The sequence below is a fragment of the Gigantopelta aegis genome, chromosome 7 (assembly GCF_016097555.1).
Source record: "Gigantopelta aegis isolate Gae_Host chromosome 7, Gae_host_genome, whole genome shotgun sequence".
Classification (NCBI taxonomy): domain Eukaryota; kingdom Metazoa; phylum Mollusca; class Gastropoda; order Neomphalida; family Peltospiridae; genus Gigantopelta; species Gigantopelta aegis.
The window spans coordinates 2,677,018-2,703,354 of NC_054705.1; the positions used below are offsets into that span (position 1 = coordinate 2,677,018).

A 26,337-nucleotide genomic window follows, 5' to 3' on the forward strand; every position below is an offset into this window, starting at 1 on the left:
GGGTTTTTTTTTGTTTTTTTGGGGGGTGGGGGGTGGGGTTGGGGGTGGTGGTGGGGAGGTTGGGTGGGTAATGATTTCTTTTGATTGGTGTTTTTAAATCAGGAGCACGTTGAAACAGGACGATCTAATTACATATACACACGTGTCAAGTGTTGTTTGCTTCATGTCTAGCGCGAGTTATCTAACGTCTAGCACGCAAACATCAGATTATTCGAGGTACGTTGAAGACAGAAGACGCTTCTACCTTTTCAATTCTTTATTCAGACACTTTCGAAACAAAGTTCTGAAAAATTCGAGATTGAAAATGAACTGATTCAGATGAACTATCAGATTATTCGCATAATTATAGGACATAAAATGAGCTTCCATTTCTCATCATGTCTATGTCCCGTGTGACACAATTTCCAAATGTAAATAGAAATTATTTCACGACAAACAAACACGATACGAAAATTATTCTATGCATGACCCATAATCGATTTCAACTGATATCACTAAAGTCGTTTGATTCTATTTTGTTTGATTTCAACTTATTTTCGTGCTTATATTGAATTAATGTTCAAGCACGCTGTCTTGAATACACACCTCAGCTATCTGGGTTGTCTGTCCAGGACAGTGGGTTAGTTGGTTAGTGAGAGAGAAGAGGGTGGCCTTACACCTACCCACTGAGCCCTTAAGAATTCACTCTGGGTTGGAGCCGGTACCGGGGTACGAACCCTGTACCTACCAGCCACCGAGGCCGGTTTGATTCTTCTCCGTATTAAAACACATCTTGACAGGTGCACCAAGGGCCGCGTCCCCGTAGATATAGTAAACAGTTTCAAAGAATTGAGAGATTGGAATACAAACAGCCATTACACACTTAATATAGTGATTTGTTTTCAAATGCATGTTTTCACATAGATCTACAGGCAGTCGACCCTGTTTCTGTAATCTCAAATGTGTATACTGATGCAGATGTGAAGTGTCTACAATGATTAGTGTCAGATGTGTTCTGTCGTATTGCGTATGTACCCCATACCCTAATGTTACTTTTTTACGGAAGTTCAGGATCATCAGTAGTTTTGGATCATTTTATCAGTTTTCCCAGTTTAAGAGAGTTATGCTCTAAATGTTTGCAGTTATATTGCTAAGATACAAAACAAATGTGTTTGTGTACATTGCAACTGAAATTTGTAAGTGTGCAAATGCATGCGAAAGGTGTTAGTTATGAATGTAATCGAATAAATAGCAAAGTAAAACAGTAACGGTCTATAGCACTAATCCAGAACTGGCTGTTACAGCACGCATTCTTAACATACGACTGGTACATTTGTTTCAAACCGAGTGTTTGACAGCAAGCATTCTTGACATAAAGTTAACTGGGATTCCATTTTTTTTTTTTGGGGGTGGATGCCCCGATGAACGAGCGGTTGAGGCCGCGGCCTGTTAGATATAATGTTAATCGGTGCAGTAGGTTCGAATCCTGTCAAAACGTATTTGTGTCTGTATGTATGTGTGTGTGTGTGTCTGTGTGTGTATGTGTGTGTATGTGTGTATGTGTGTATGTGTTTGTGTGTATATGTGTGTATGTGTGTGTGTATCTGTGTGTATGTGTGTGTCTGTGTGTGTGTATGTGTGTGTATGTGTGTCTGTGTGTGTGTGTCTGTGTGTGTGTATGTGTGTGTATGTGTGTATGTGTGTGTATGTGTGTTTGTATGTATGTGTGTGTATGTGTGTATGTGTGTGTATGTGTGTGTTTGCGTGTTTGTGTGTATGTGTGTCTGTGTGTGTATGTGTGTATGTGAGTGTGTATGTATGCGTGTGCATGTGTGTTTGTGTGTATGTGTGTGTTTATGTGTGTCTGTGTGTCTGTGTGTGTATGTGTGTGCCTGTGTGCCTGTGTGTGTATATGTGTGTATGCGTGTGTGTATGTGTGTCTGTGTGTACGTGTGTGTATGTGTGTGTATGTGTATGTGTGTGTTTGTGTGTCTGTCTGTGTATGTGTATGTGTCTGTGTGTGTGTGTGTGTGTGTGTGTGTGTGTGTGTGTGTGTGTGTGTGTGGTAGTACTAGATAGGATGTAATGTAACTATCGTGGATTCATTTTATAAATGTTGGTGTGATAACACTTTTCTGCCATAATAATGCAGGTTTGTGGATTAAACAAACTATATTACACTGAATTTGTCTATTTATTTATTTATTTATTTATGTTCTGTTGTCAGTTCATAAACATGAAAATACGTAAACTGGAATGTAGACTAGTCATGACTGTGACAGTAGCTGGTTACATAAAGTGCTTGCATACCAAACTATTATTATAATCTAGGGTACGAGAATATGCAGCTAGTTGACTAAAAAAAAATTCTGAGAAAATTAAATGCCTATATTTAAACACACACACAAACACATACACACACAAACACGCACGCACGCACGCACGCACGCACGCACACACATATATACATACACACATAAATGTTTCATTCACAGCACCATCATAGCTGGAGAAGAAATGCATTTGGTAAGATTATTAATAAAGTTAATCGTAATCTGTACCATGCTAATCTTTGTATTTGCTTGAACGAAATGCTATGCCCTACTTTATTATGTATGCATATTACATAGGAAATTACTGAGAAGTATAATTAAATTTGGAGCAATTCAAATATAAGGATGATAAGTAAGATTTGATAATACTGAACACTGATATTCTAAAGATGAAAATATATGTAATATGTTATTGTCCAGTAAAGTATGGGAGTGGTTGTCCTATAGACGAGGTACAAGATAGAGATTCTTCTCATCGACCCGACAAGTTTGTGAATAGTGTTCTGGTGATAGCATTCCACTTCAGATGTAGTGCGTTTTCCAGTTCTCTAAGGTTATTCATTTGTGGACGACGTGAGATGCATTGATAAATCGGGGGTAGGTAGCAGCGTTCGATCACGAATATGGAGGCGAACAATATGGCTATCTTACCGTGGTGTCGTAACTCGTCGTTGGCCTGAACGTGGACGGTTCCTGGTGGTTCCTGTCTGCTTGTATCTCCTGTGGAGTCTAGTGATTGTTGAATAGTGGCATCCAAACAGTTGGGCGATGACTCTACTCGAAATGCCGACTTGAAGAATACCTAAGGCACATTCATGCTCCTCAGCTGCCAACATTGCCATCATTTGTTTAACGTTCCCTTAAAGACTACTTCATAAATGAAAGTAGCTTTTCAGAGACCAACTTTTATAGCCACAATCAGCATGATTTGCACATTCAATTTACGTTTTTCATGCTATGCATGCAATATGTTGTGTCTTTGGTGTTGTGTTTCAGGGAGTGTTCAGGCAATAGTTTTTGTAAGTTATTCGTCGTCATGCATGGTCTATAAGGTAGTACGGCACTCATCTGGAAACATCTGCTATCAATAATCAAAGTATTATATTCAGTTAAAAAAAAAATCCAATTTCATTATTTGTTTTCATTTCTATATATACATGTATATATAGAAAAATGTTGTGTGTTGTTTGTTGTTGTGTGTGGGTTTTGGTTTTGTTTTAGTTTTTAAAAACATATATTTTATTTTTTTAATTTTTGTTTGGTGTGTGAATGTGTTTTATTTATTATATGTCAAGACACAAGCATGAATTTTAAGATAGTAATTCACAATTTCGATATTTGTATAAAGATACCCTCAGTTTCGTACGGTTACATGAGTCGGAATCGGGAGATGAAAACTTGATGTACACTTTTCAAGTACATGTATCTGAAATCACTCGCAGTTTATATAATACTCGATTAAATCTTTCCATTAACACTTACTAACATAAAAATCAAGACGCCTACTGCTGATTAAATATATGTGAAGAAATCTATATGTATGATTTCAACTAGTGTCCGGGAACTGTTGGAATTTTATCATCGATCAATTACTATAATTATTTGGCTCTAACTAACCAACTTTCGATTACAAAGTCAATTAGAATTATATGAGCATAAGAAAGATTGTGTTTATGAGGACCATGTACCTACTATCGTGGGGTGGGATTTCACTCAGTCAGTTGACTGGGTTTTTTTTTTCTCGATCCAAACTAATTCTTTTGCGCTAACTTATCAACTTTCGATTACATAGTCAGTCAGAATTATATGAACATAAGAACCATGTACATATTATTGTGGGGCGGGATTTCACTCAGTCGGTTGAGTGATCGCTTGAAGTGCTTGCGTCGAAGGATCGAACCACCGCGGTGGACCTATTCAACTGGATTTTTCTCGTTAAAACCAGTGAATCACAACTGGTGAAAGGCAGTGGTATGTGCTTTCCTGTCTGTGGGAAAGTGCATATAAACGACCCCTTGCTGCAGTAGGAAAAATGTAGCGGGTTTCCTTTGATGACTATGAGTCATATTTGTGTCACCCAATAGCCGATGATTAATTAGTCAATGTGCTCTAGTGGTGTCGTTAAACAAAATAAAAGGACAAGACTTATCATGTTTATAGATAGAGACTCCACAAATTGCTAATGTCACACTGAATACCTATTCAATATCGGGTATGACCGGGTGTTGGTTTTTTTTTTTTTTTTTTTTTTTTATACACATGAAAACAAACGCATACCACAAACTGTGGCAACAATTACAATTATAATTTTAGAGACAATCAATTCATAATTGATGTTTTATAATCAATCTGTAGACGTCAACCGATCAATTTTCGACTATAGCCGATTACTGGAACGTCATCACTTTTAACACGAATATGAATTACTTAATTATAAGTGACTGTTAAACAAATACGTCACACGGCATGTAGTGTCAATGCCAACTGTGGAGATTATATGGCTATGGTTGATGCTGTTTGTATACTCGACATCTTCCATCAGCAAGAAGGAGTAATATTTTTAAAAATGAGCCTCGTCACTAAACCATAAACGTTTCCATTGCAATTGAAATAAAGAAATGTTTTATTTAACGACGCACTCAACACATTTTATTTACGGTTATATGGCGTCAGCCATATGGTTAAGGACCACACAGATTTTGAGAGGAAACCCGCTGTGCCACTACATGGGCTACTCTTCCGATTAGCAGCAAGGGATCTTTTATTTGCGCTTCCCACAGGCAGGATAGCACAAACCATGGCCTTTGTTGAACCAGTTATGAATCACTGGTCGGTGCAAGTGGTTTACACCTACCCAGTGAGCCTTGCGGATTTGGAGTCGGTATCTGGATTAAAAATCACATGCCTCGACTGGGATCCGAACCCAGTACCTACCAGCCTCTAGACCGATGGCTTGCCACGACGCCACCGAGGCCGGTCCATTGCAATTGAGGGCACACTGTATTGATTTAACGCCACCGACGTTGAGGATGACGATGTTGTTGAGTCAAACTGACACGTCTTACAGGCCGTCTGGCTCGAATACCTGCCTCACGTGGACAGTTCCGCATCATCTGAGTCGATACCCTACGCAAACTTGGCGTTGCGTAAGCAATAGAGGTTGCCGTGGTCGTCCTTTCGCGTAGATGAATTACCCGTATGTAGCGATTCTGGGCCACAATAGTTACACGTGGTCTACCTGATATGAGATCACGTGTTTGTCTTTTGTTGCTCTTGGCATGGTGCTTGTGGATACACGGAACGTCTGTCCTTGCCAACCTGTATTCACCTACTCGTAAACAACCCATGATGTTGTTTCATTGTGCGTCACCCACTCGCTGCATGTGTTCAATAATGTGCAGTATTCAGAATAACGAGGACCAGTGATCGGAAACCTTAAACTTTTCAATGTTTCACGTCCTAAACGCGCACGTATACAGGTCACGTGGTTTGCACATAGGAATAATTTGTTCTAATTACCGCCATTGTTTTCGGTATATCATGGTGGCTGCGCTGTAACAAAGGCAATATGTTTGGATTTCAACAATGGCATTATATGCATACTTTTTACATCGAAATGTATCAATTATCATATATAATAATAAAATCAAGCATTGTGCGTGTCCTTCTTTCGAGAGCATATAAGTACTTACTTACATACTTACATATATATATATATATATATATATATATATATATATATATATATATATATATATATATATATATATATATATATATATACTCTTCAAAAAAAGAAACGCAAAAGGGTACAAATGGGTTATAACTCCGATTTTATGTTTCCTACCGGTTCATGCTTTGTGAATATAAGGTCATTGCATGTCCCAAACACATTCCCACGGTTACATTCGATAAAACGCAGATACTGTACAATAAAGTTCCAAAATGTGAATATTCTCAAAAACGCAGGCACGTGCAAACCATGTCACCACTGCACGTGCGTTGTCTGCACGTGCAACATGAACACCGACAGTATAAAAGAGCAGGGTGTTCGCTTGCCTGGCCTCTGTATCTGGCCGACAGTTGACAATCCAGGACATGCCACGTCTCAGTGAACCGCAGAGAAACAATGCCATCGGCCGACTAGACGCAGGCGAATCCAGAACGGCCGTTGCCAGGGCATTCCATGTGTCCCCAAGCACCATCTCCAGACTGTGGGACCGTTACCAGCAACATGGATCAACACGTGACCTCCCTAGATCCGGTCGACCACGGGTCACTACCCCCGGGCAGGACCGCTACATCCGGGTACGCCACCTTCGGGAACGATTGACTACTGCCACCTCCACAGCCGCAGCAATACCAGGTTTGCGCAGGATATCCGACCAGACCGTACGGAACCGCCTACGTTAGGTAGGAATTCGTGCCAGACGTCCAGTTCGAGGTGTCATCTTAACACCACAACACCGTCGACTCCGACTGCAGTGGTGCCAGATTCATCGACAATGGCCTCAACTGCGATGGAGACAGGTGTGGTTCAGTGACGAGTCCCGATTTCTGCTCCGACGTCATGATGGAAGATGTCGCGTGTATAGGCGTCGTGGTGAACGTTATGCGGCAAACTGCGTGCAGGAAGTGGACAGATTCAGCGGGGGTAGCGTCATGGTGTGGGCAGCCATCTCACACACTGGCAGAACTGACCTGGTCCACGTGCAGGGCAACCTGAATGCACAGGGCTACATTGACCAGATCCTCCGGCCACACATCGTTCCAGTTATGGCCAACGCCAACGCAGTGTTCCAACATGACAACGCCAGGCCTCACACAGCACGTCTCACAACGGCTTTCCTACAGAACAACAACATTAATGTCCTTCCTTGGCCATCGATATCACCGGATTTGAACCCAATTGAGCATCTATGGGACGAGTTGGACCGACGCCTCCGACAGCGACAACCACAGCCCCAGACCCTGCCCGAGCTGGCAGCAGCCTTGCAGGCCGAGTGGGCCACCATCCCCCGGGACGTCATCCGTACTCTGGTTGCTTCAATGGGCAGGCGGTGCCAGGCAGTTGTCAACACACGCGGAGGCCACACCCGGTATTGACTCCAGAAGACCTTGACCTTGGTGGTGTGTCCTATCACTTACTCACAATGGACTAGAGTGAATTGTGAACAATCCTGCAACATTTGGTAATTATCGGACTCACCATTCAATAATTAAATCAATTCTCCAAATGTTACGACAATGTGGTTTTGCGTTTCTTCTTTTGAAGAGTATATATATAACCCAACCAGGCACTCATAACGGGGGAAATAAAAATCATTGGTTTAACGTACACTACTATTAGACGTAGTTTAAAACGTTTGCGTTTACGTCTTTCTACTTTCAGTGTTAAACTTGTAATAAAATAGTAGTTAATGCTATGAGTTTTAAAAATTATTCCTGAACCTTGAATAAAATAGAAAGTTAAAGCAATACTAAGAACAGTAAAGTAGTTTATGTCGTTTCGTTATATATGGACGTGTAGCCGATGTAGGCTATATCGAAGATATATATATATATATATTCTATATGTACTATTATATATCATCAATTTCAGATATACGAGGCAGACGGGAAACCTATAAGCTTTCAGCTTGTCGTTGTGGGTAAGAATACTATTCAGATGCTTCCAAAATATTCAACCAAACTTCGTTATATTACCGTGTCAATGTGGGTAAGATCAACATTAAAGTGGTTAAAATGATTATCAAACATCGTTATAATGAGCTTGTCGTTGTAGGTAAGATTAACACTGAAAGTGATCGAAAATGTATATATTCAGGTAAGGTTAAAGACACACACTATACACGCGGCATGGAAATGAACTTACTGCACTGCAACCTGTGTATATAGGTAAAGTGAAACATATCTACGATGCATACATAATGGGTATGATAATAGTCATAATCCACACCAACCTGCATATATCCAGGTAAGGTTAAAACTTCTCAACATCCGCTTTGTGTACTAACCACGATTGCCCAAACATCGTCATCTGCTGCATCCCGTAGATCTCGGGTAATATTATATACTCTTCAAAAAAAGAAACGCAAAAGGGTACAAATGGGTTATAACTCCGATTTTATGTTTCCTACCGGTTCATGCTTTGTGAATATAAGGTCACTGCATGTCCCAAACACATTCCCACGGTTACATTCGATAAAACGCAGCTACTGTACAATAAAGTTCCAAAATGTGAATATTCGCAAAAACGCAGCCACGTGCAAACCATGTCACCACTGCACGTGCGTTGTCTGCACGTGCAACATGAACACCGACAGTATAAAAGTGCAGGGTGTTCGCTTGCCTGGCCTCTGTATCTGGCCGACAGTTGACAATCCAGGACATGCCACGTCTCAGTGAACCGCAGAGAAACAATGCCATCGGCCGACTAGACGCAGGCGAATCCAGAACGGCCGTTGCCAGGGCATTCCATGTGTCCCCAAGCACCATCTCCAGACTGTGGGACCGTTACCAGCAACATGGATCAACACGTGACCTCCCTAGATCCGGTCGACCACGGGTCACTACCCCCGGGCAGGACCGCTACATCCGGGTACGCCACCTTCGGGAACGATTGACTACTGCCACCTCCACAGCCGCAGCAATACCAGGTTTGCGCAGGATATCCGACCAGACCGTACGGAACCGCCTACGTGAGGTAGGAATTCGTGCCAGACGTCCAGTTCGAGGTGTCATCTTAACACCACAACACCGTCGACTCCGACTGCAGTGGTGCCAGATTCATCGACAATGGCCTCAACTGCGATGCAGACAGGTGTGGTTCAGTGACGAGTCCCGATTTCTGCTCCGACGTCATGATGGAAGATGTCGCGTGTATAGGCGTCGTGGTGAACGTTATGCGGCAAACTGCGTGCAGGAAGTGGACAGATTCGGCGGGGGTAGTGTCATGGTGTGGGCAGCCATCTCACACACTGGCAGAACTGACCTGATCCACGTGCAGGGCAACCTGAATGCACAGGGCTACATTGACCAGATCCTCCGGCCACACATCGTTCCAGTTATGGCCAACGCCAACGCAGTGTTCCAACATGACAACGCCAGGCCTCACACAGCACGTCTCACAACGGCTTTCCTACAGAACAACAACATTAAGGTCCTTCCTTGGCCATCGACATCACCGGATTTGAACCCAATTGAACATCTATGGGACGAGTTGGACCGACGCCTCCGACAGCGACAACCACAGCCCCAGACCCTGCCCGAGCTGGCAGCAGCCTTGCAGGCCGAGTGGGCCACCATCCCCCGGGACGTCATCCGTACTCTGGTTGTTTCAATGGGCAGGCGGTGCCAGGCAGTTGTCAACACACGCGGAGGCCACACCCGGTATTGACTCCAGATGACCTTGACCTTGGTGGTGTGTCCTATCACTTACTCACAATGGACTAGAGTGAATTGTGAACAATCCTGCAACATTTGGTAATTATCGGACTCACCATTCAATAATTAAATCAATTCTCCAAATGTTACGACAATGTGGTTTTGCGTTTCTTCTTTTGAAGAGTATATATATAACCCAACCAGGCACTCATAACGGGGGAAATAAAAATCATTGGTTTAACGTACACTACTATTAGACGTAGTTTAAAACGTTTGCGTTTACGTCTTTCTACTTTCAGTGTTAAACTTGTAATAAAATAGTAGTTAATGCTATGAGTTTTAAAAATTATTCCTGAACCTTGAATAAAATAGAAAGTTAAAGCAATACTAAGAACAGTAAAGTAGTTTATGTCGTTTCGTTATATATGGACGTGTAGCCGATGTAGGCTATATCGAAGATATATATATATATATATTCTATATGTACTATTATATATCATCAATTTCAGATATACGAGGCAGACGGGAAACCTATAAGCTTTCAGCTTGTCGTTGTGGGTAAGAATACTATTCAGATGCTTCCAAAATATTCAACCAAACTTCGTTATATTACCGTGTCAATGTGGGTAAGATCAACATTAAAGTGGTTAAAATGATTATCAAACATCGTTATAATGAGCTTGTCGTTGTAGGTAAGATTAACACTGAAAGTGATCGAAAATGTATATATTCAGGTAAGGTTAAAGACACACACTATACACGCGGCATGGAAATGAACTTACTGCACTGCAACCTGTGTATATAGGTAAAGTGAAACATATCTACGATGCATACATAATGGGTATGATAATAGTCATAATCCACACCAACCTGCATATATCCAGGTAAGGTTAAAACTTCTCAACATCCGCTTTGTGTACTAACCACGATTGCCCAAACATCGTCATCTGCTGCATCCCGTAGATCTCAGGTAATATTATATACTCTTCAAAAAAAGAAACGCAAAAGGGTACAAATGGGTTATAACTCCGATTTTATGTTTCCTACCGGTTCATGCTTTGTGAATATAAGGTCACTGCATGTCCCAAACACATTCCCACGGTTACATTCGATAAAACGCAGCTACTGTACAATAAAGTTCCAAAATGTGAATATTCGCAAAAACGCAGCCACGTGCAAACCATGTCACCACTGCACGTGCGTTGTCTGCACGTGCAACATGAACACCGACAGTATAAAAGTGCAGGGTGTTCGCTTGCCTGGCCTCTGTATCTGGCCGACAGTTGACAATCCAGGACATGCCACGTCTCAGTGAACCGCAGAGAAACAATGCCATCGGCCGACTAGACGCAGGCGAATCCAGAACGGCCGTTGCCAGGGCATTCCATGTGTCCCCAAGCACCATCTCCAGACTGTGGGACCGTTACCAGCAACATGGATCAACACGTGACCTCCCTAGATCCGGTCGACCACGGGTCACTACCCCCGGGCAGGACCGCTACATCCGGGTACGCCACCTTCGGGAACGATTGACTACTGCCACCTCCACAGCCGCAGCAATACCAGGTTTGCGCAGGATATCCGACCAGACCGTACGGAACCGCCTACGTGAGGTAGGAATTCGTGCCAGACGTCCAGTTCGAGGTGTCATCTTAACACCACAACACCGTCGACTCCGACTGCAGTGGTGCCAGATTCATCGACAATGGCCTCAACTGCGATGCAGACAGGTGTGGTTCAGTGACGAGTCCCGATTTCTGCTCCGACGTCATGATGGAAGATGTCGCGTGTATAGGCGTCGTGGTGAACGTTATGCGGCAAACTGCGTGCAGGAAGTGGACAGATTCGGCGGGGGTAGTGTCATGGTGTGGGCAGCCATCTCACACACTGGCAGAACTGACCTGATCCACGTGCAGGGCAACCTGAATGCACAGGGCTACATTGACCAGATCCTCCGGCCACACATCGTTCCAGTTATGGCCAACGCCAACGCAGTGTTCCAACATGACAACGCCAGGCCTCACACAGCACGTCTCACAACGGCTTTCCTACAGAACAACAACATTAAGGTCCTTCCTTGGCCATCGACATCACCGGATTTGAACCCAATTGAACATCTATGGGACGAGTTGGACCGACGCCTCCGACAGCGACAACCACAGCCCCAGACCCTGCCCGAGCTGGCAGCAGCCTTGCAGGCCGAGTGGGCCACCATCCCCCGGGACGTCATCCGTACTCTGGTTGTTTCAATGGGCAGGCGGTGCCAGGCAGTTGTCAACACACGCGGAGGCCACACCCGGTATTGACTCCAGATGACCTTGACCTTGGTGGTGTGTCCTATCACTTACTCACAATGGACTAGAGTGAATTGTGAACAATCCTGCAACATTTGGTAATTATCGGACTCACCATTCAATAATTAAATCAATTCTCCAAATGTTACGACAATGTGGTTTTGCGTTTCTTCTTTTGAAGAGTATATGTACGGTCTTCTGCTGGTGACTCCAAAAATATGTTCACACTGGCTTTGTGTTTTATTTTAGGCTTGAGGCTTGTGTGGGAAAAGTAATAAACTTCACCGGATTGACCAAAGACCTGACCAGCGCCATTGAAAATATCACCGGATTGACTAAAGATTTAAACAATGCCAGTGAAAATATTACCACATTCACTAAATATGTTAACAGTTTGACTGACAATCTAAGCAACGGTTATGAAAATATCGCCAGTTTGACTGACAATATCACTGGTTTGACTGAAGATCTGAACAGCGCCAATGAAAATATCACTGGTTTGACTGAAGATTTGAGAAACGTCCATGACAATATCATAAGTTTGACTGAATATCTGAGCAACGCTAATGAAAATATCGCCAGTTTGATTGAACATATCACCGGTTTGACTAAAGACCTGACCAGCGCCAACGAAAATATCACCGGATTGACTAAAGATTTGAAGAACGTCAGTGAAAATATCACCGGATTGACTAAAGATTTGAACAACACCGATGAAAATATCACCAGTTTGACTAATGATTTGAACAACGCCAATGAAAATATCACTAGTTTGACTAAAGATTTGAACAACGCCTATGAAAATATCATAAGTTTGAATGAAGATCTGAACAACGCCAATGGTAATATCACTGGTTTGACTGAAGATCTGAACAATGGCAACGGAAATATCACTAGTTTGACTGAAGATCTGAAAAACGCCAATGCAAATATCACCAGTTTGACCGAACACTTGAACATCGCCAATGACAGTATCACCAGTTTGAATAAAGACGTGACCAACGCCAATGAAAATATCACCGGTTTGTCTGAAAATATCACCGTTTTGATGGAAGATCTGAACAATACCAATGACAGTATCACCAGTTTGACTGAAGATCTGAACAATGCTAATGACAATATCACCAGTTTGACTGAAAATATCACCAGTTTGACTAAAGACCTGAACAGCGCCAGTGAAAATATAACTGGTTTGATTGAAACTATTTCCAGCATGACTGAAGATTTGAACAACGCTAATGATAATATCACCAGTTTGACTGAAAATCTGAACAACGCTAATGACAATAACACCAATTTGACTAAAAATCTGAACAATGCTAATGATAATATCACCAGTATGACTGAAAATCTGAACAACGCTAATGATAATATCACCAGTTTGACTGAAAATCTGAACAACGCTAATGACAATATCACCAGTTTGACTGAAAATCTGAACAACGCTAATGACAATAACACCAATTTGACTAAAAATCTGAACAATGCTAATGATAATATCACCAGTATGACTGAAAATCTGAACAACGCTAATGATAATATCACCAGTTTGACTGAAAATCTGAACAACGCTAATGATAATATCACCAGTTTGACTGAAGATCTGAACAACGCTAATGATAATATCACCAGTTTGACTGAAAACCTGAACAACGCTAATGACAATAATACCAATTTGACTAAAAATCTGAACAACGCTAATGATAATATCACCAGTTTGACTGAAAATCTGAACAACGCTCATGAAAATATCGACACTTTGACTGATACTATCACCAGTTTGACTAAATATTTGAACAACGCCAATGAGAATTTCACCAGTTTGACTGAAAATCTGAACAACGCCAATGCAAATATCACAAGTTTGACCGAACACTTGAACATCGCCAATGACAGTATCACCAGTTTGAATAAAGACGTGACCAACGCCAATGAAAATATCACCGGTTTGTCTGAAAATATCACCGTTTTGATGGAAGATCTGAACAATACCAATGACAGTATCACCAGTTTGACTGAAGATCTGAACAATGCTAATGACAATATCACCAGTTTGACTGAAAATATCACCAGTTTGACTAAAGACCTGAACAGCGCCAGTGAAAATATAACTGGTTTGATTTAAACTATTTCCAGCATGACTGAAGATTTGAACAACGCTAATGATAATATCACAAGTTTGACTAAAATCTGAACAACGCTAATGACAATATCACCAGTTTGACTGAAAATCTGAACAACGCTAATGACAATAACACCAATTTGACTAAAAATCTGAACAACGCTAATGATAATATCACCAGTATGACTGAAAATCTTAACAACGCTAATGATAATATCACCAGTTTGACTGAAAATCTGAACAACGCTAATGATAATATCACCAGTTTGACTGAAAACCTGAACAACGCTAATGACAATAATACCAATTTGACTAAAAATCTGAACAACGCTAATGATAATATCACCAGTTTGACTGAAAATCTGAACAACGCTCATGAAAATATCGACACTTTGACTGATACTATCACCAGTTTGACTAAATATTTGAACAACGCCAATGAAAATTTCACCAGTTTGACTGAAAATCTGAACAACGCCAATGCAAATATCACAAGTTTGACCGAACACTTGAACATCGCCAATGACAGTATCACCAGTTTGAATAAAGACACGACCAACGCCAATGAAAATATCACCGGTTTGTCTGAAAATATCACCGTTTTGATGGAAGATCTGAACAATGCCAATGACAGTATCACCAGTTTGAATAAAGACGTGACCAACGCCAATGAAAATATCACCGGTTTGTCTGAAAATATCACCGTTTTGATGGAAGATCTGAACAATACCAATGACAGTATCACCAGTTTGACTGAAGATCTGAACAATGCTAATGACAATATCACCAGTTTGACTGAAAATATCACCAGTTTGACTAAAGACCTGAACAGCGCCAGTGAAAATATAACTGGTTTGATTGAAACTATTTCCAGCATGACTGAAGATTTGAACAACGCTAATGATAATATCACAAGTTTGACTAAAATCTGAACAACGCTAATGACAATATCACCAGTTTGACTGAAAATCTGAACAACGCTAATGACAATAACACCAATTTGACAAAAAATCTGAACAACGCTAATGATAATATCACCAGTATGACTGAAAATCTTAACAACGCTAATGATAATATCACCAGTTTGACTGAAAATCTGAACAACGCTAATGATAATATCACCAGTTTGACTGAAGATCTGAACAACGCTAATGATAATATCACCAGTTTGACTGAAAATCTGAACAACGCTCATGAAAATATCGACACTTTGACTGATACTATCACCAGTTTGACTAAATATTTGAACAACGCCAATGAAAATTTCACCAGTTTGACTGAAAATCTGAACAACGCTAATGAAAATATCACCAGTTTGACTGAAAATCTGAACAACGCTAATGAAAATTTCACCAGTTTGACTGAAGATCTGCACAACGCCAATGGAAATATCACCAGTTTGACTGAAAATCTGAACAACGCTAATGAAAATATCGACACTTTGACTGAAAATATCAGCAGTTTGACTCAAGATCTGAGCAACGCCAGTGAAAATATCAGCAGTTTGACTAAAGATTTGAACAACGCCAGTGATAATATCAATAGTTTGACTAAAAATTTGAAAATTGTCAATGAAACTCTCGCGTATTGTCGAAAGAATTGGACAAATTATGAAGGTATATGTCTGAAATGTTATGAGTTTTTCATATTATTATTTCTGCAATTACTGGTACCGGCGGTATGTTGTTTTTCAGTTGACAAATATTTACTTTACAATTTTATTACTGCAGTAGCTACTGGTCTGTTGCTTTCCATTGGGCTAATTTTTGCAGTGGACTAGGATCATTTGAAGGTTTTAAACTACAACTATTTGCCGTGGATCAGTCTGCACTTGGCAGTCGATAGTGTGAGACTAGCATAAAGAGGAATTAAAAAGAACATAAACACGACAAAACTACATTATTTGTAACATTAAGACACTAATGCGAGGCTCGGGAGTAATTTGTATACATGTATAATTGTAAAGCTAATGCTTGGGACTCAGGTTTCCAACTGTCTCAATGGTCTTGGCCAACACGCCGATCTTGCGACTTCTACGACTGTCCAATATAGGTTTTCATAAAGCTAAATATATAGAAACATTGCATGTACAGTTCTGTAAAACGATGCTAGTTGTACGTAAAGGCACGTTTATTGAATTTATATATAGCGAACTAGGGTGTTTTCCAATGTAAATAGTGAGAACATTAAGAATTTTTAAATGTTTGATTAAATTAGTTAACATTAATAATTGTATTTTACGGCTCTTTGTGTAGAAATGCACCAGTATGAAGATAATTGGTTAATGAAATTCAGAAAAGTTAGATAATGATAATTTTGCCGAATTAAAACAAAGATTACGGGATGTATTCATGCAGGAATCATATAGCAGAATAAAAACCATATCGACAGTAAGTCGTTATCAATATTTATTACTCGAATTTAAAATGAATTTTATACTGTAATATCACAGATATAATGATCTAAAAAACGTTAAAGCGAATTTAAGTTATAAGCCATTTTATAGTTTAATATCACCAATATAACGATCTCATAGTTCAATATCACCAATATAATGATCTCATAGTTCAATATCACCAACACAATGATCTCATAGTTCAATATCACCAACATAATGATCTCATAGTTCAATATCACCAACATAATGATCTCATAGTTCAATATCACCAATAAAATGATCTCATAGTTCAATATCACCAATATAATGATCTCATAGTTCAATATCACCAACACAATGATCTCATAGTTCAATATCACCAATATAATGATCTCATAGTTCAATATCACCAATATAATGATCTCATAGTTCAATATCACCAACACAATGATCTCATAGTTCAATATCACCAATATAATTATCTCATAGTTCAATATCACCAATATAATGATCTCATAGTTCAATATCACCAATATAATGATCTCAAGACAAAACATTGTTAAAGCGTATTATTACATACGGCCTAGTGTTTTTAAGCTAATCCAACTACTAACTACTAAAAATTAAAGAGCTCAATAACATTGGACAATATTTAATTCGGGCAAATAATTAAAATAATGACTTGATTTAATCTGGTTTTAGATTGCATAGTTATATTTGTGTTGTGTTTTGTCAGTTGCCACAGTACGTGCAAATCACTCCCCACCATTATATTGTATATAAATTGCATATAGACATGTATTTATTATGCACACTGGAGGCGATATACAAATTTATTAGTTGGTAATCTGAGCGTCGTATATAAAGATTAGTTGTTAATCTAAGCGCACACGTCGATCGTCGGGAGCGTGAGAAACTACAACTCAACCGTCGAGTCGGCCAACCCCGTCGTGACAGTTGGTAGTCTGATCCTAGAGTTAGCGGACTAGATGTTTTTAACACACCCTGTTTACAATCTGTCATTTACTTTTTCAGAAAGATGCGCAGCACAACCCAGGCTTAAACTATATAAAAAAGACGGTCTCCAAATGTGCCTTGCAATTGCTAAGATAGTCCAAGGATCCTTTGACCTATCGAGAGAATTTTGCAGATATTTAGGAGCAACAATAGTTGTCTTGGACTCATACATGAAAACTGATCTTTACCGAGAAGCATTCATCAACAAATTCGATGACGGTAATTATATAATGTATACACATGTATATGTATGCGTGTACCCAGAATATTAACTTTAGTTTTGTATTTACCATAGTTTGACACCCAATAGCCGATGTATTTTTTGTGCTGGGGTGTCGTTAACATTCATTCATTCATTCATTCATTCATTCATTCATTCATCCATCCATTTATTTATTTATTCATTTATTCATTCATACAGAAATATTAACGCACTGGCGCAGGTGATAATTATACCTGTACCATTGAATCTGTATGCATGTATGCATGTATGCATGCATGTATGTGTGTATGTACGTATGCACTTATGCACGTATGCATGTATGCACGTATGCACGTATGCATGTATGTACGTATGTATTGATGTATGAATATCTATATATTGTATGTATGTCGAGGTTGACTATTACTTACATATATATTAACGCACTGGCGCAGGGGATAATTAAATCCTTTCTGGCCTCAAACATTGTCCCATGCCGTTGCTGGGACTCGAACCTGTGGCACCGATTCGCCGCAAATTGCAAGGCTAACCACGATACGCTCTGAGCTATCGAAGCTTCCATAAAAAGGAAGTTTCTTTAACTCAACCATATGCATGGGGCCTACAATCTACGCGGTCGATCCCGCTTACATGCATGAAACAGTGGGCAGACCTGGCACTGGCTAGTATGTATTGATGTATGAATATCTATATATTGTATGTATGTCGAGGTTGACTATTACTTACATAGATATTAACGCACTGGCGCAGGGGATAATTAAATCCTTTCTGGCCTCAAAAATGGTCCCATGCCGTTGCTGGGAATCGAACCTGTGGCACCGATTCGCCCGCAAATTGCAAGGCCAACACGATACGCTCTGAGCTATCGAAGCTTCCATAAAAAGGAAGTTTCTTTAACTCCACCATATGCATGGGGCCTACAATCTACGCGGTTGATCCCGCTTACATGCATGGAACAGTGGGCAGACCTGGCACTGGCTAGTATGTATGTATGTATGTATGTATGTATGTATGTATGTATGTATGTATGTATGTATGTATGTATGCATGCATGCATGCATGTATGTATGTAATTGTGTATGTATTTATGTATGTATGTATGTATGTATGTATGCATGTATGAATATATGTGCATATGTATGTAAGTCTGTCAGTCTGTATGTATGTATGTATGTATGTATGTATGTATGTATGCATGTATGTATGTATGTGCATATGTATGTATGTCAGTCAGTCTGTCTGTCTGTATTTATGCATGTATGTGTTACTTAATTAAAAAGTGTATCCTATAAAAGTTAAAGAATATATGACTTGGATCTTATGAAACGCACAAGAGTTACTTAGACAGTAAACAAATATGTCTAATATATGTGTTCAACTGCTGTAATCATCATTCACAAAAGGGTTACTTCTACACCAATGTTGGCACCAAACGATGTTATATATATATATATATATATATATATATATATATATATATATACACACACACACACAAAGACACACAGCTCAGCACATACCATGATCTGGTGGGACGTAGCCCAGTGATGTCTGTGGGATGGTGCGTATAAAAAGATATCTTGCTGCTAATGGAAACATATAGCGGGTTTCCTCTCTCAGACTATATGTCGAAATTACCAAATGTTTGACATCCAAAGATAAAGAAATAAATGTGGTATAGAGTTGTTGTTAAAGAAAACAAACTTTACAGGTACAACATAATCGAACCTAGAAAATTGGAATTTTAAAATCGCATTATAGTGTAAAAAAAACCCATATGAATAATTATTGTCATGTCCACTAAATGAAGTTGCAAGCTTTTGGACGGAATAAAACATTTCTAACTTCGCCAGGTGTGGACGACTAACGACATGACATGCTTTACAATTTGATGAATTGTGTTTTGTTGGTTTGTTGTTGGTTTGTTGGTTTTTTTTGTTGTTGTTGTTGTTGTTTTGGTTTGGGAGGGGAACTTGTTTGGGTTTGTTGTTTTTGTTGTTTTTTGTTTTTGTTTTTGATTTTATTTTTTATTTGTTTTATCAAAGTATACATGTTTTATGGTTGTGAATATGTTTACTCATCATCATCATCATCATCATCATCATCATCATCAATATTTACTGTTTTCACCGACTGCTTTGCATTCGTGATTCCAGGACATATGAAAGCGCTGATTGGAGCGAAGTTCAACGAAACTTCAGGACGTACATATCGGGTTGATTCTGATTCCCCGTTCGAGTACAACGATCTGGTCAGTGATGATACAACAGGAGGCAACAACACGTGTGTCGCCGTGACACCCGCCATACCGTATAGATGGGAATATGTTCCATGTTCCGGATTTACTGGCGCTGCCGCCTGCGAACTTCTCCCGTAAAATCACATTACACTAGTTTCTGCTTTTGTCTAGCTACTAAACTTTCGTACAAGTTATAGTTACATTATCCTTTTACGAGAGATTCTTCTAGTTAGACCACTGTTATTGCTACGCCCTCGATCATTACACCCGTCACTCAACGGCAGCATTAACCGTGTTGGTTTTTGCAATTTATTAGGTCCGCCTTGGAGTACTTGTTTCCATTAGCCTATATGGGGAAACATGTCGGGAATAGTAATTAATAAAGATGACGACTTAGATGACATTACAGGCCTGGATACAAGAAAAGGATAGGTTCTTTTTGTGGGGTTGTTTTTTTGGTGGGATGGGGGGGGGGGTGGGATTGGTATTGTTTGTGCGATGATGGGGTTTTCTTTGGGGGATGGGGGGTGGGATTGGTATTCTTTGTGCGATGATGGGGTTTTCTTTGGGGGATGGGGTGTGGGATTGGTATTGTTTGTGCGATGATGGGGTTTTCTTTGGGGGGGGGGGGTGAGTTTGTGTTTTGGCTTAGAGGTTTGTTTAGGGGTTTTATTATTTGTTTAATTAATTGTTTTAAAATATAATTTAATTTTAAATTTGTTTTCGGTCTAGTTGCTAAACTTTCGCAATTACAAGTTCTTATATGTTCTCACCAATATCTTAAATCGACTGATTCTTCTTTTCGAGACATGTATCTTTGTTTTGCTTTATGTGTCTGTCTAAGTCTCCAGTTTCAGTGATTCAGTCTTTGTAATTCCAGCCCAACAGGCTAACAAAATAAACTGTGTCCATCCTTTTTCTTGTGATTTTGTGTTTGATGTTTAACGATTCACACTCAAATCAGGTCTGTACGAATGGTGTTGTCTATCCCTGCCCCACTTTCCTAAAATAATTATACATTATACACAATATCCCAACCACCCAATACTGAATTCCTGGAATCTGAACGACAAAACCGTCAGGACCGTATCGCTGCTCAAGTAAGGGGTACACTCACCTTTTTTCTGCTAGTGTGTACAATGTGGACGTTGACTAAAGCGCAAGTAAGTTTACTGAGAGGTGTGCAACATCTTGTGACTGTAAAATGTGTAGTAGGTCCTTTCAAACTACTAACTGAAGATCATCCATAAAGTATTTATTTTTCAAAATCATTTTTTTGTTTGTATATTTGATCATTACTCACAACCCCCACTTCACCCCGAATGTTCAGGTGTGGATTGATACCTCAAGCTGAAACGTTCATCGGATACAATGACGAACATAGATTGCATCCATCGTAGACCAATAGAATAATTAATTTTGGCGTATATACCCCCTCCCATTGTAATGCACGAACCACCTCAACCCCCAAATGAGCAAATGCACGTTATGAATGGCCCCTTGCTGCAAGACAAAAATATATTAACGACTCTTTAAAAAGAGTTAATAACAAAAAGTTTTCGACCCGACAGCCTATAACAAATACTAGTAGGTAAGAAAGACGTATATCACCATATGTACCCCCAGGATCTGCCTGTGGAACATACTGAAATGTCTCTGCACAATAGAAAAACCTTCAAACTATTCAACACCCATTAATTGCAGCGATATACATGGAATTATCGACATGCATTAATGGCATACGGCAGAATTGTCCACACTGACTTCTAGCTCTCCGTGTGGCAAGGATATAACTCAGTCAGTAGAGCGTTCACCGGAGGTGCTTAAGTCGAAAGATTGAATTCCTTGGGTGAACCCAAACTCTGCTTGGGTTTCTTTCCTGTTTCAGCAAGTGCCCCATGCCTGGTACATCAAAGGAACAATGTGGCGATTTTTTCTTAGATTACATGGCCAAATGTTTGACATCAAATGTTCTTATTGTGTCGTTAAACACAAATAAACTTTAACTTTCTAGCTCTATGTTGCTCTGACGCAAGACGTATCAATTTAATTGGTAATGGCAATTATGGTAAACTGCATTTTCTTGCATGCTGTAGTATGGTTAAAAACTCTTTCCTACTTAAAGACCGGCCTCGGTGGCGTCGTGGTTAGGCCATCGGTTTACAGGCTGCTAGGTACTGGGTTCGGATCCCAGTCGAGGCATGGGATTTTTAATCCAGTACCGACTCCAAACCCTGAGTGAGTGCCCCGCAAGGCTCAGTGGGTAGGTGTAAACCACTTGCACCGACCAGTGATCCATAACTGATTCCACAAAGGCCATGGTTTGTGCTATCCTGCCTGTGGGAAGCACAAATAAAATACCCTTTGCTGCTAATCAGAAAGAGTGTATTTGGTCTGTTCACGTTTGACTAATATTCATATATAACTACAGTTTTACTGCAACCTTTAACTGACGCATTATTCTGCTCATGTTCCTTCCTGGTCAATAGCAACAACAGATAATGGTTATCATATGTTGTCACTGAGAAACATCCTGCCAAAATTCAGCATATACCTTGGGTCATGACCTACTTTTCGTGACCTTGAACTATTTTCCCTTTGCCCGTAACCTGCCTTTGACCTAGACAAGGGACCGGTGATTTACTTAGACTGGCTGCTGTGTCGTGTGCAGCGTCCTACTGGCCCGTCCTACTGATCCGGCCCCGTCCTGATGTGACCCTGATCTATTTAAGAGGACAGTGACCTTAGTGTGCAGGAGCGTCTCACCCCTAGGCTTGACGAGGACACCGATCGCCCATAGTGGATACCTGTTGTGGCCTTGGCCCTATTAAAGCCGTGTGTAATGTCCGCCCACTCGGACTTATTTAGTAGGGTCGTGTGCTACGCCCCCGCCCTAATCCCAGTCAAGGCTTGGTCCAATAATGTATATAGGACATAATGGTATAGCATCGCATGAGAGCTAGAAGGTCGTAAGTATCAGATACCACCTAAAACGCCATCCCTGATTACATATTGTCACAAAAAAAATTGTAGCTCTGCCCCTAATAACATCGCTTATACAGAAGGATTGAAATGGTCGTAAGTGAATCACTAATTTGCCTCAAAATAGACGCAGCTGACACATACGACTTTCCTCCGATTTGCTTGCTGTCCATTATGTGAACACAACTGGTCGTACGCCTTTTGTAAATACAGTGTGTTATATAATTATGTCTGACATAGGTCGTATGTGCCAAATACAATCCATATGCATTCTTTGCTATCGGTCTGATTCTGATGGACCATCATCAAACAACGAACATGTAGCACTACCACCTGATACGGCCATGCACAATCAGGGGTGAGTAAAAAACCCCAAGGATTTCACGAGTCAGATTAGCTATTTTCACATTATTACTTTGTTCAATTAATGATTTTATATCATATTATTATTAACAAAAGTGAAATAACTTTTTTTCACATAATACTTTGTTTAACCGGTGATTTTATTAACAAGTACTTTTACTTACGTTTATTTGTATTCCTTTTTGAATGTTTGCTTCTAAATTACAAGCTTTCTCCTTTTTTAACTGAACTGTTTTATAAGTGATGGTTCTTTCAGAATAAAAATTCAAATTTAACTTGATATACGCTTGGTCGTAAATGACGCATTTAATTCAATCATGAATAATTGTCGTAACTACCACCATTTAAGCAAATAACTAAAATACCTAATATGCTACAAATACCGCAAATATACAAAGAAATCGTAAATATGTTCAGGTTTCATTGTCATTAAAAGAAATGCGACATTTTAACTACTGATCAAGAAAAACAGTTTTCCTTCATTATCTCGGCTTTTTAAAAATGATTTTTTGTTATGCATTTACGTCCTTCTGGCTCTCATGCGACGATAGATTATGCTAATAATTTTTGACCTTGAAAACGTCGTCAAGAATGGTCATAATTTCGTTTCGTTTCAGTTCTGCATCGTTTCTCAGTATGTTTGTTGTAGTATGTTGAGCGCGTTTGTCGGTAGGCGACAAACGATCTGCATACAGAGGCGGATCCGGGGAGGGGGACATCAAAATATTCAAGTGCTATTTTTGTTTGTATAAAAATTGTTTTGCACGAAAGCATTTTTAGCTGCATGAAGTTAAGTTGTGTCTGTATGCACAAGCTTGCAGATCTGTGTCAAGGGAGACAGTCCCTAGAATAGCGCCCTTTAAAAAGTTAAATTACAATGACATATATGATAGTCATACTTATATACGAAGTGAAGTTGATTCTATGGCTTTTTCTCAGGTCCCTATCACATGTTCTCCCGCCCCTGGTCATTTCGACGACGGTCAACGCAAACATTCACGATTTAGTGATAGAGAGTAACGGGTTTTAGCTTTCCTAAATAAGTTTTTTTTTTAAATTATAATTATAAAACTCCAAAAGAGGAACTGATCACTGTCTGAATATGGATCATTTTGCTATCAAGATACCAAGAAAAATAAAAAATAAAAATATTAAAGCTTTTTATTAAGATGTCCTTTTAACGAATCAATGTGCCCCTTTTTTCTTGCCCCCCCCCCCCCCCCCCCCCCATTTAAACATGTCCTGGATATAGTAAATATAGTGAATGGTGACTACGATGACGGTGAATGGTTACTACGATGATGGGGAATGGTGACTGTGATGGTGAATGGTGACTACGATGATAGTGAATTGTAACTACGATGTTGATGAATGGTGACTAAGATGACGGTGAATGGTGACTACGATGACGGTGAATGGTGACTACGATGATGTTGAATGGTGACTAAGGTGACGGTAAATGGTGACACTGATGATGGTGAATGGTGACTAACGTGACGGGGAATGGTGACTATTATGATGGGGAATGGTGCCTACGATGATGGGGAATGGTGACTACGGTGACGGGGGATGGTGACTAAGGTGACGGGGAATGGTGATTTGGATGATGAGGAATGGTGACTACGGTGATGGAGAATGGGGACTACGATGATGGTGAATGGTGACTAAGGTGTTGGTGAATGGTGACTACAATGATGGTGAATGGTGACTACGATGATGGTGAATGGTGACTACGACGATGGTGAATGGTGACTACGATGACGGTGAATGGTGACTACGATGACGGTGAATGGTGACTACGATGACGGTGAATGGTGACTACGATGACAGGAAATGGTGACTAAATTGACGGGAATGGTGACTACGATAATCGGGAATGGTGACTACACTGATGGCGAATGGTGACTACGATGATGGGTAATGGTGATTACGATGAGATTAAATGGAGACTACGATGATGGGGAAGGTGAATAAGGTGACGGGAAGGGTGACTACGATGACGGAGAATGGTGACTATGATGATGGGGAATGGTGACTACGATGACTAGGAATGGTGACTAAGGTGTTGGTGAATGGTGACTACAATGATGGTGAATGGTGACTACGGTGACTACAATGATGGTGAATGGTGATGACGGTGAATGGTGACTACGATGATGGTGAATGGTGACTACGACGATGGTGAATGGTGACTACGATGACGGTGAATGGTGACTACGATGACGGTGAATGGTGACTACGAATACTTGGTTTACCTGTATGGTGACTACGATGACGGTGAATGGTGACTACGATGACGGTGAATGGTGACTAAATTGACGGGAATGGTGACTACGATAATCGGGAATGGTGACTACGCTGATGGCGAATGGTGACTACGATGATGGGTAATGGTGATTACGATGAGATTAAATGGTGACTACGATGATGGGGAATGGTGACTACGATGATGGGGAATGGTGACTACGATGATGGGGAATGGTGAATAAGGTGACGGGAATGGTGACTACGATGACGGAGAATGGTGACTACGATGATGGGGAATGGTGACTACGATGACTAGGAATGGAATAAGGTGACTACTGGTCAAGGTGAATGGTGACTACATTATGATTTTGAATGGTGATTTTTTTTTTATGCATTTACGTCCTTCTGGCTGAATGGTGACGATAGATTATGCTGAATGGTGACTACGATGATGGTCAAGAATGGTGATAATGGTGGCTACGTTTCGGTGAATGGTGACTACGATGACAGTGAATGGTGACTACGAATGACGGTGTCGGTAGGCGACTGCGATAATACAGAGGGGATCCGGGACTAGGGGGACATCAAATATTCAAGTGAAATGGTGACTATTGTTTTGCACGAATGGTGACTACTGCATGAAGTTAAATGGTGACTACAAGCTTGCAGATCTGTGTCCCTATCACGGTGAATGGTGACTACGATGATGGGGAATGGTGATTACGATGAGATTAAATGGTGACTACGATGATGGGGAATGGTGACTACGATGATG

The 26,337-nt window shown here is 40.3% G+C and overlaps 3 protein-coding genes across 3 annotated transcripts in view; all 3 read left to right on the forward strand.

Annotated features, from left to right (window-relative positions):
- Positions 1 to 14,117, forward strand: part of LOC121377209 (putative uncharacterized protein DDB_G0286901) — a 70,392-nt gene extending 56,275 nt beyond the window's left edge. The window contains exons 2-3 of the mRNA XM_041505116.1: positions 3,309 to 3,319; positions 12,242 to 14,117. Of these exons, the coding sequence (XP_041361050.1) occupies positions 3,309 to 3,319; positions 12,242 to 14,117 (1,887 nt within the window). The remainder of the gene's footprint in view (positions 1 to 3,308; positions 3,320 to 12,241) is intronic.
- Positions 14,118 to 14,296: 179 nt separating this feature from the next.
- LOC121377210 (probable serine/threonine-protein kinase dyrk1) lies at positions 14,297 to 15,046 on the forward strand. The gene has a single exon (XM_041505117.1). It carries the CDS (start codon positions 14,297 to 14,299, stop codon positions 15,044 to 15,046), a length of 750 nt encoding a protein of 249 aa, XP_041361051.1.
- Positions 15,047 to 15,156: 110 nt separating this feature from the next.
- On the forward strand, positions 15,157 to 20,108 carry LOC121377212 (AAC-rich mRNA clone AAC11 protein-like). The gene is made up of 2 exons (XM_041505120.1): positions 15,157 to 15,730; positions 19,888 to 20,108. Exons 1-2 carry the CDS (start codon positions 15,157 to 15,159, stop codon positions 20,106 to 20,108), a joined length of 795 nt encoding a protein of 264 aa, XP_041361054.1.
- The last annotated feature ends 6,229 nt before the right edge of the window (positions 20,109 to 26,337 follow it).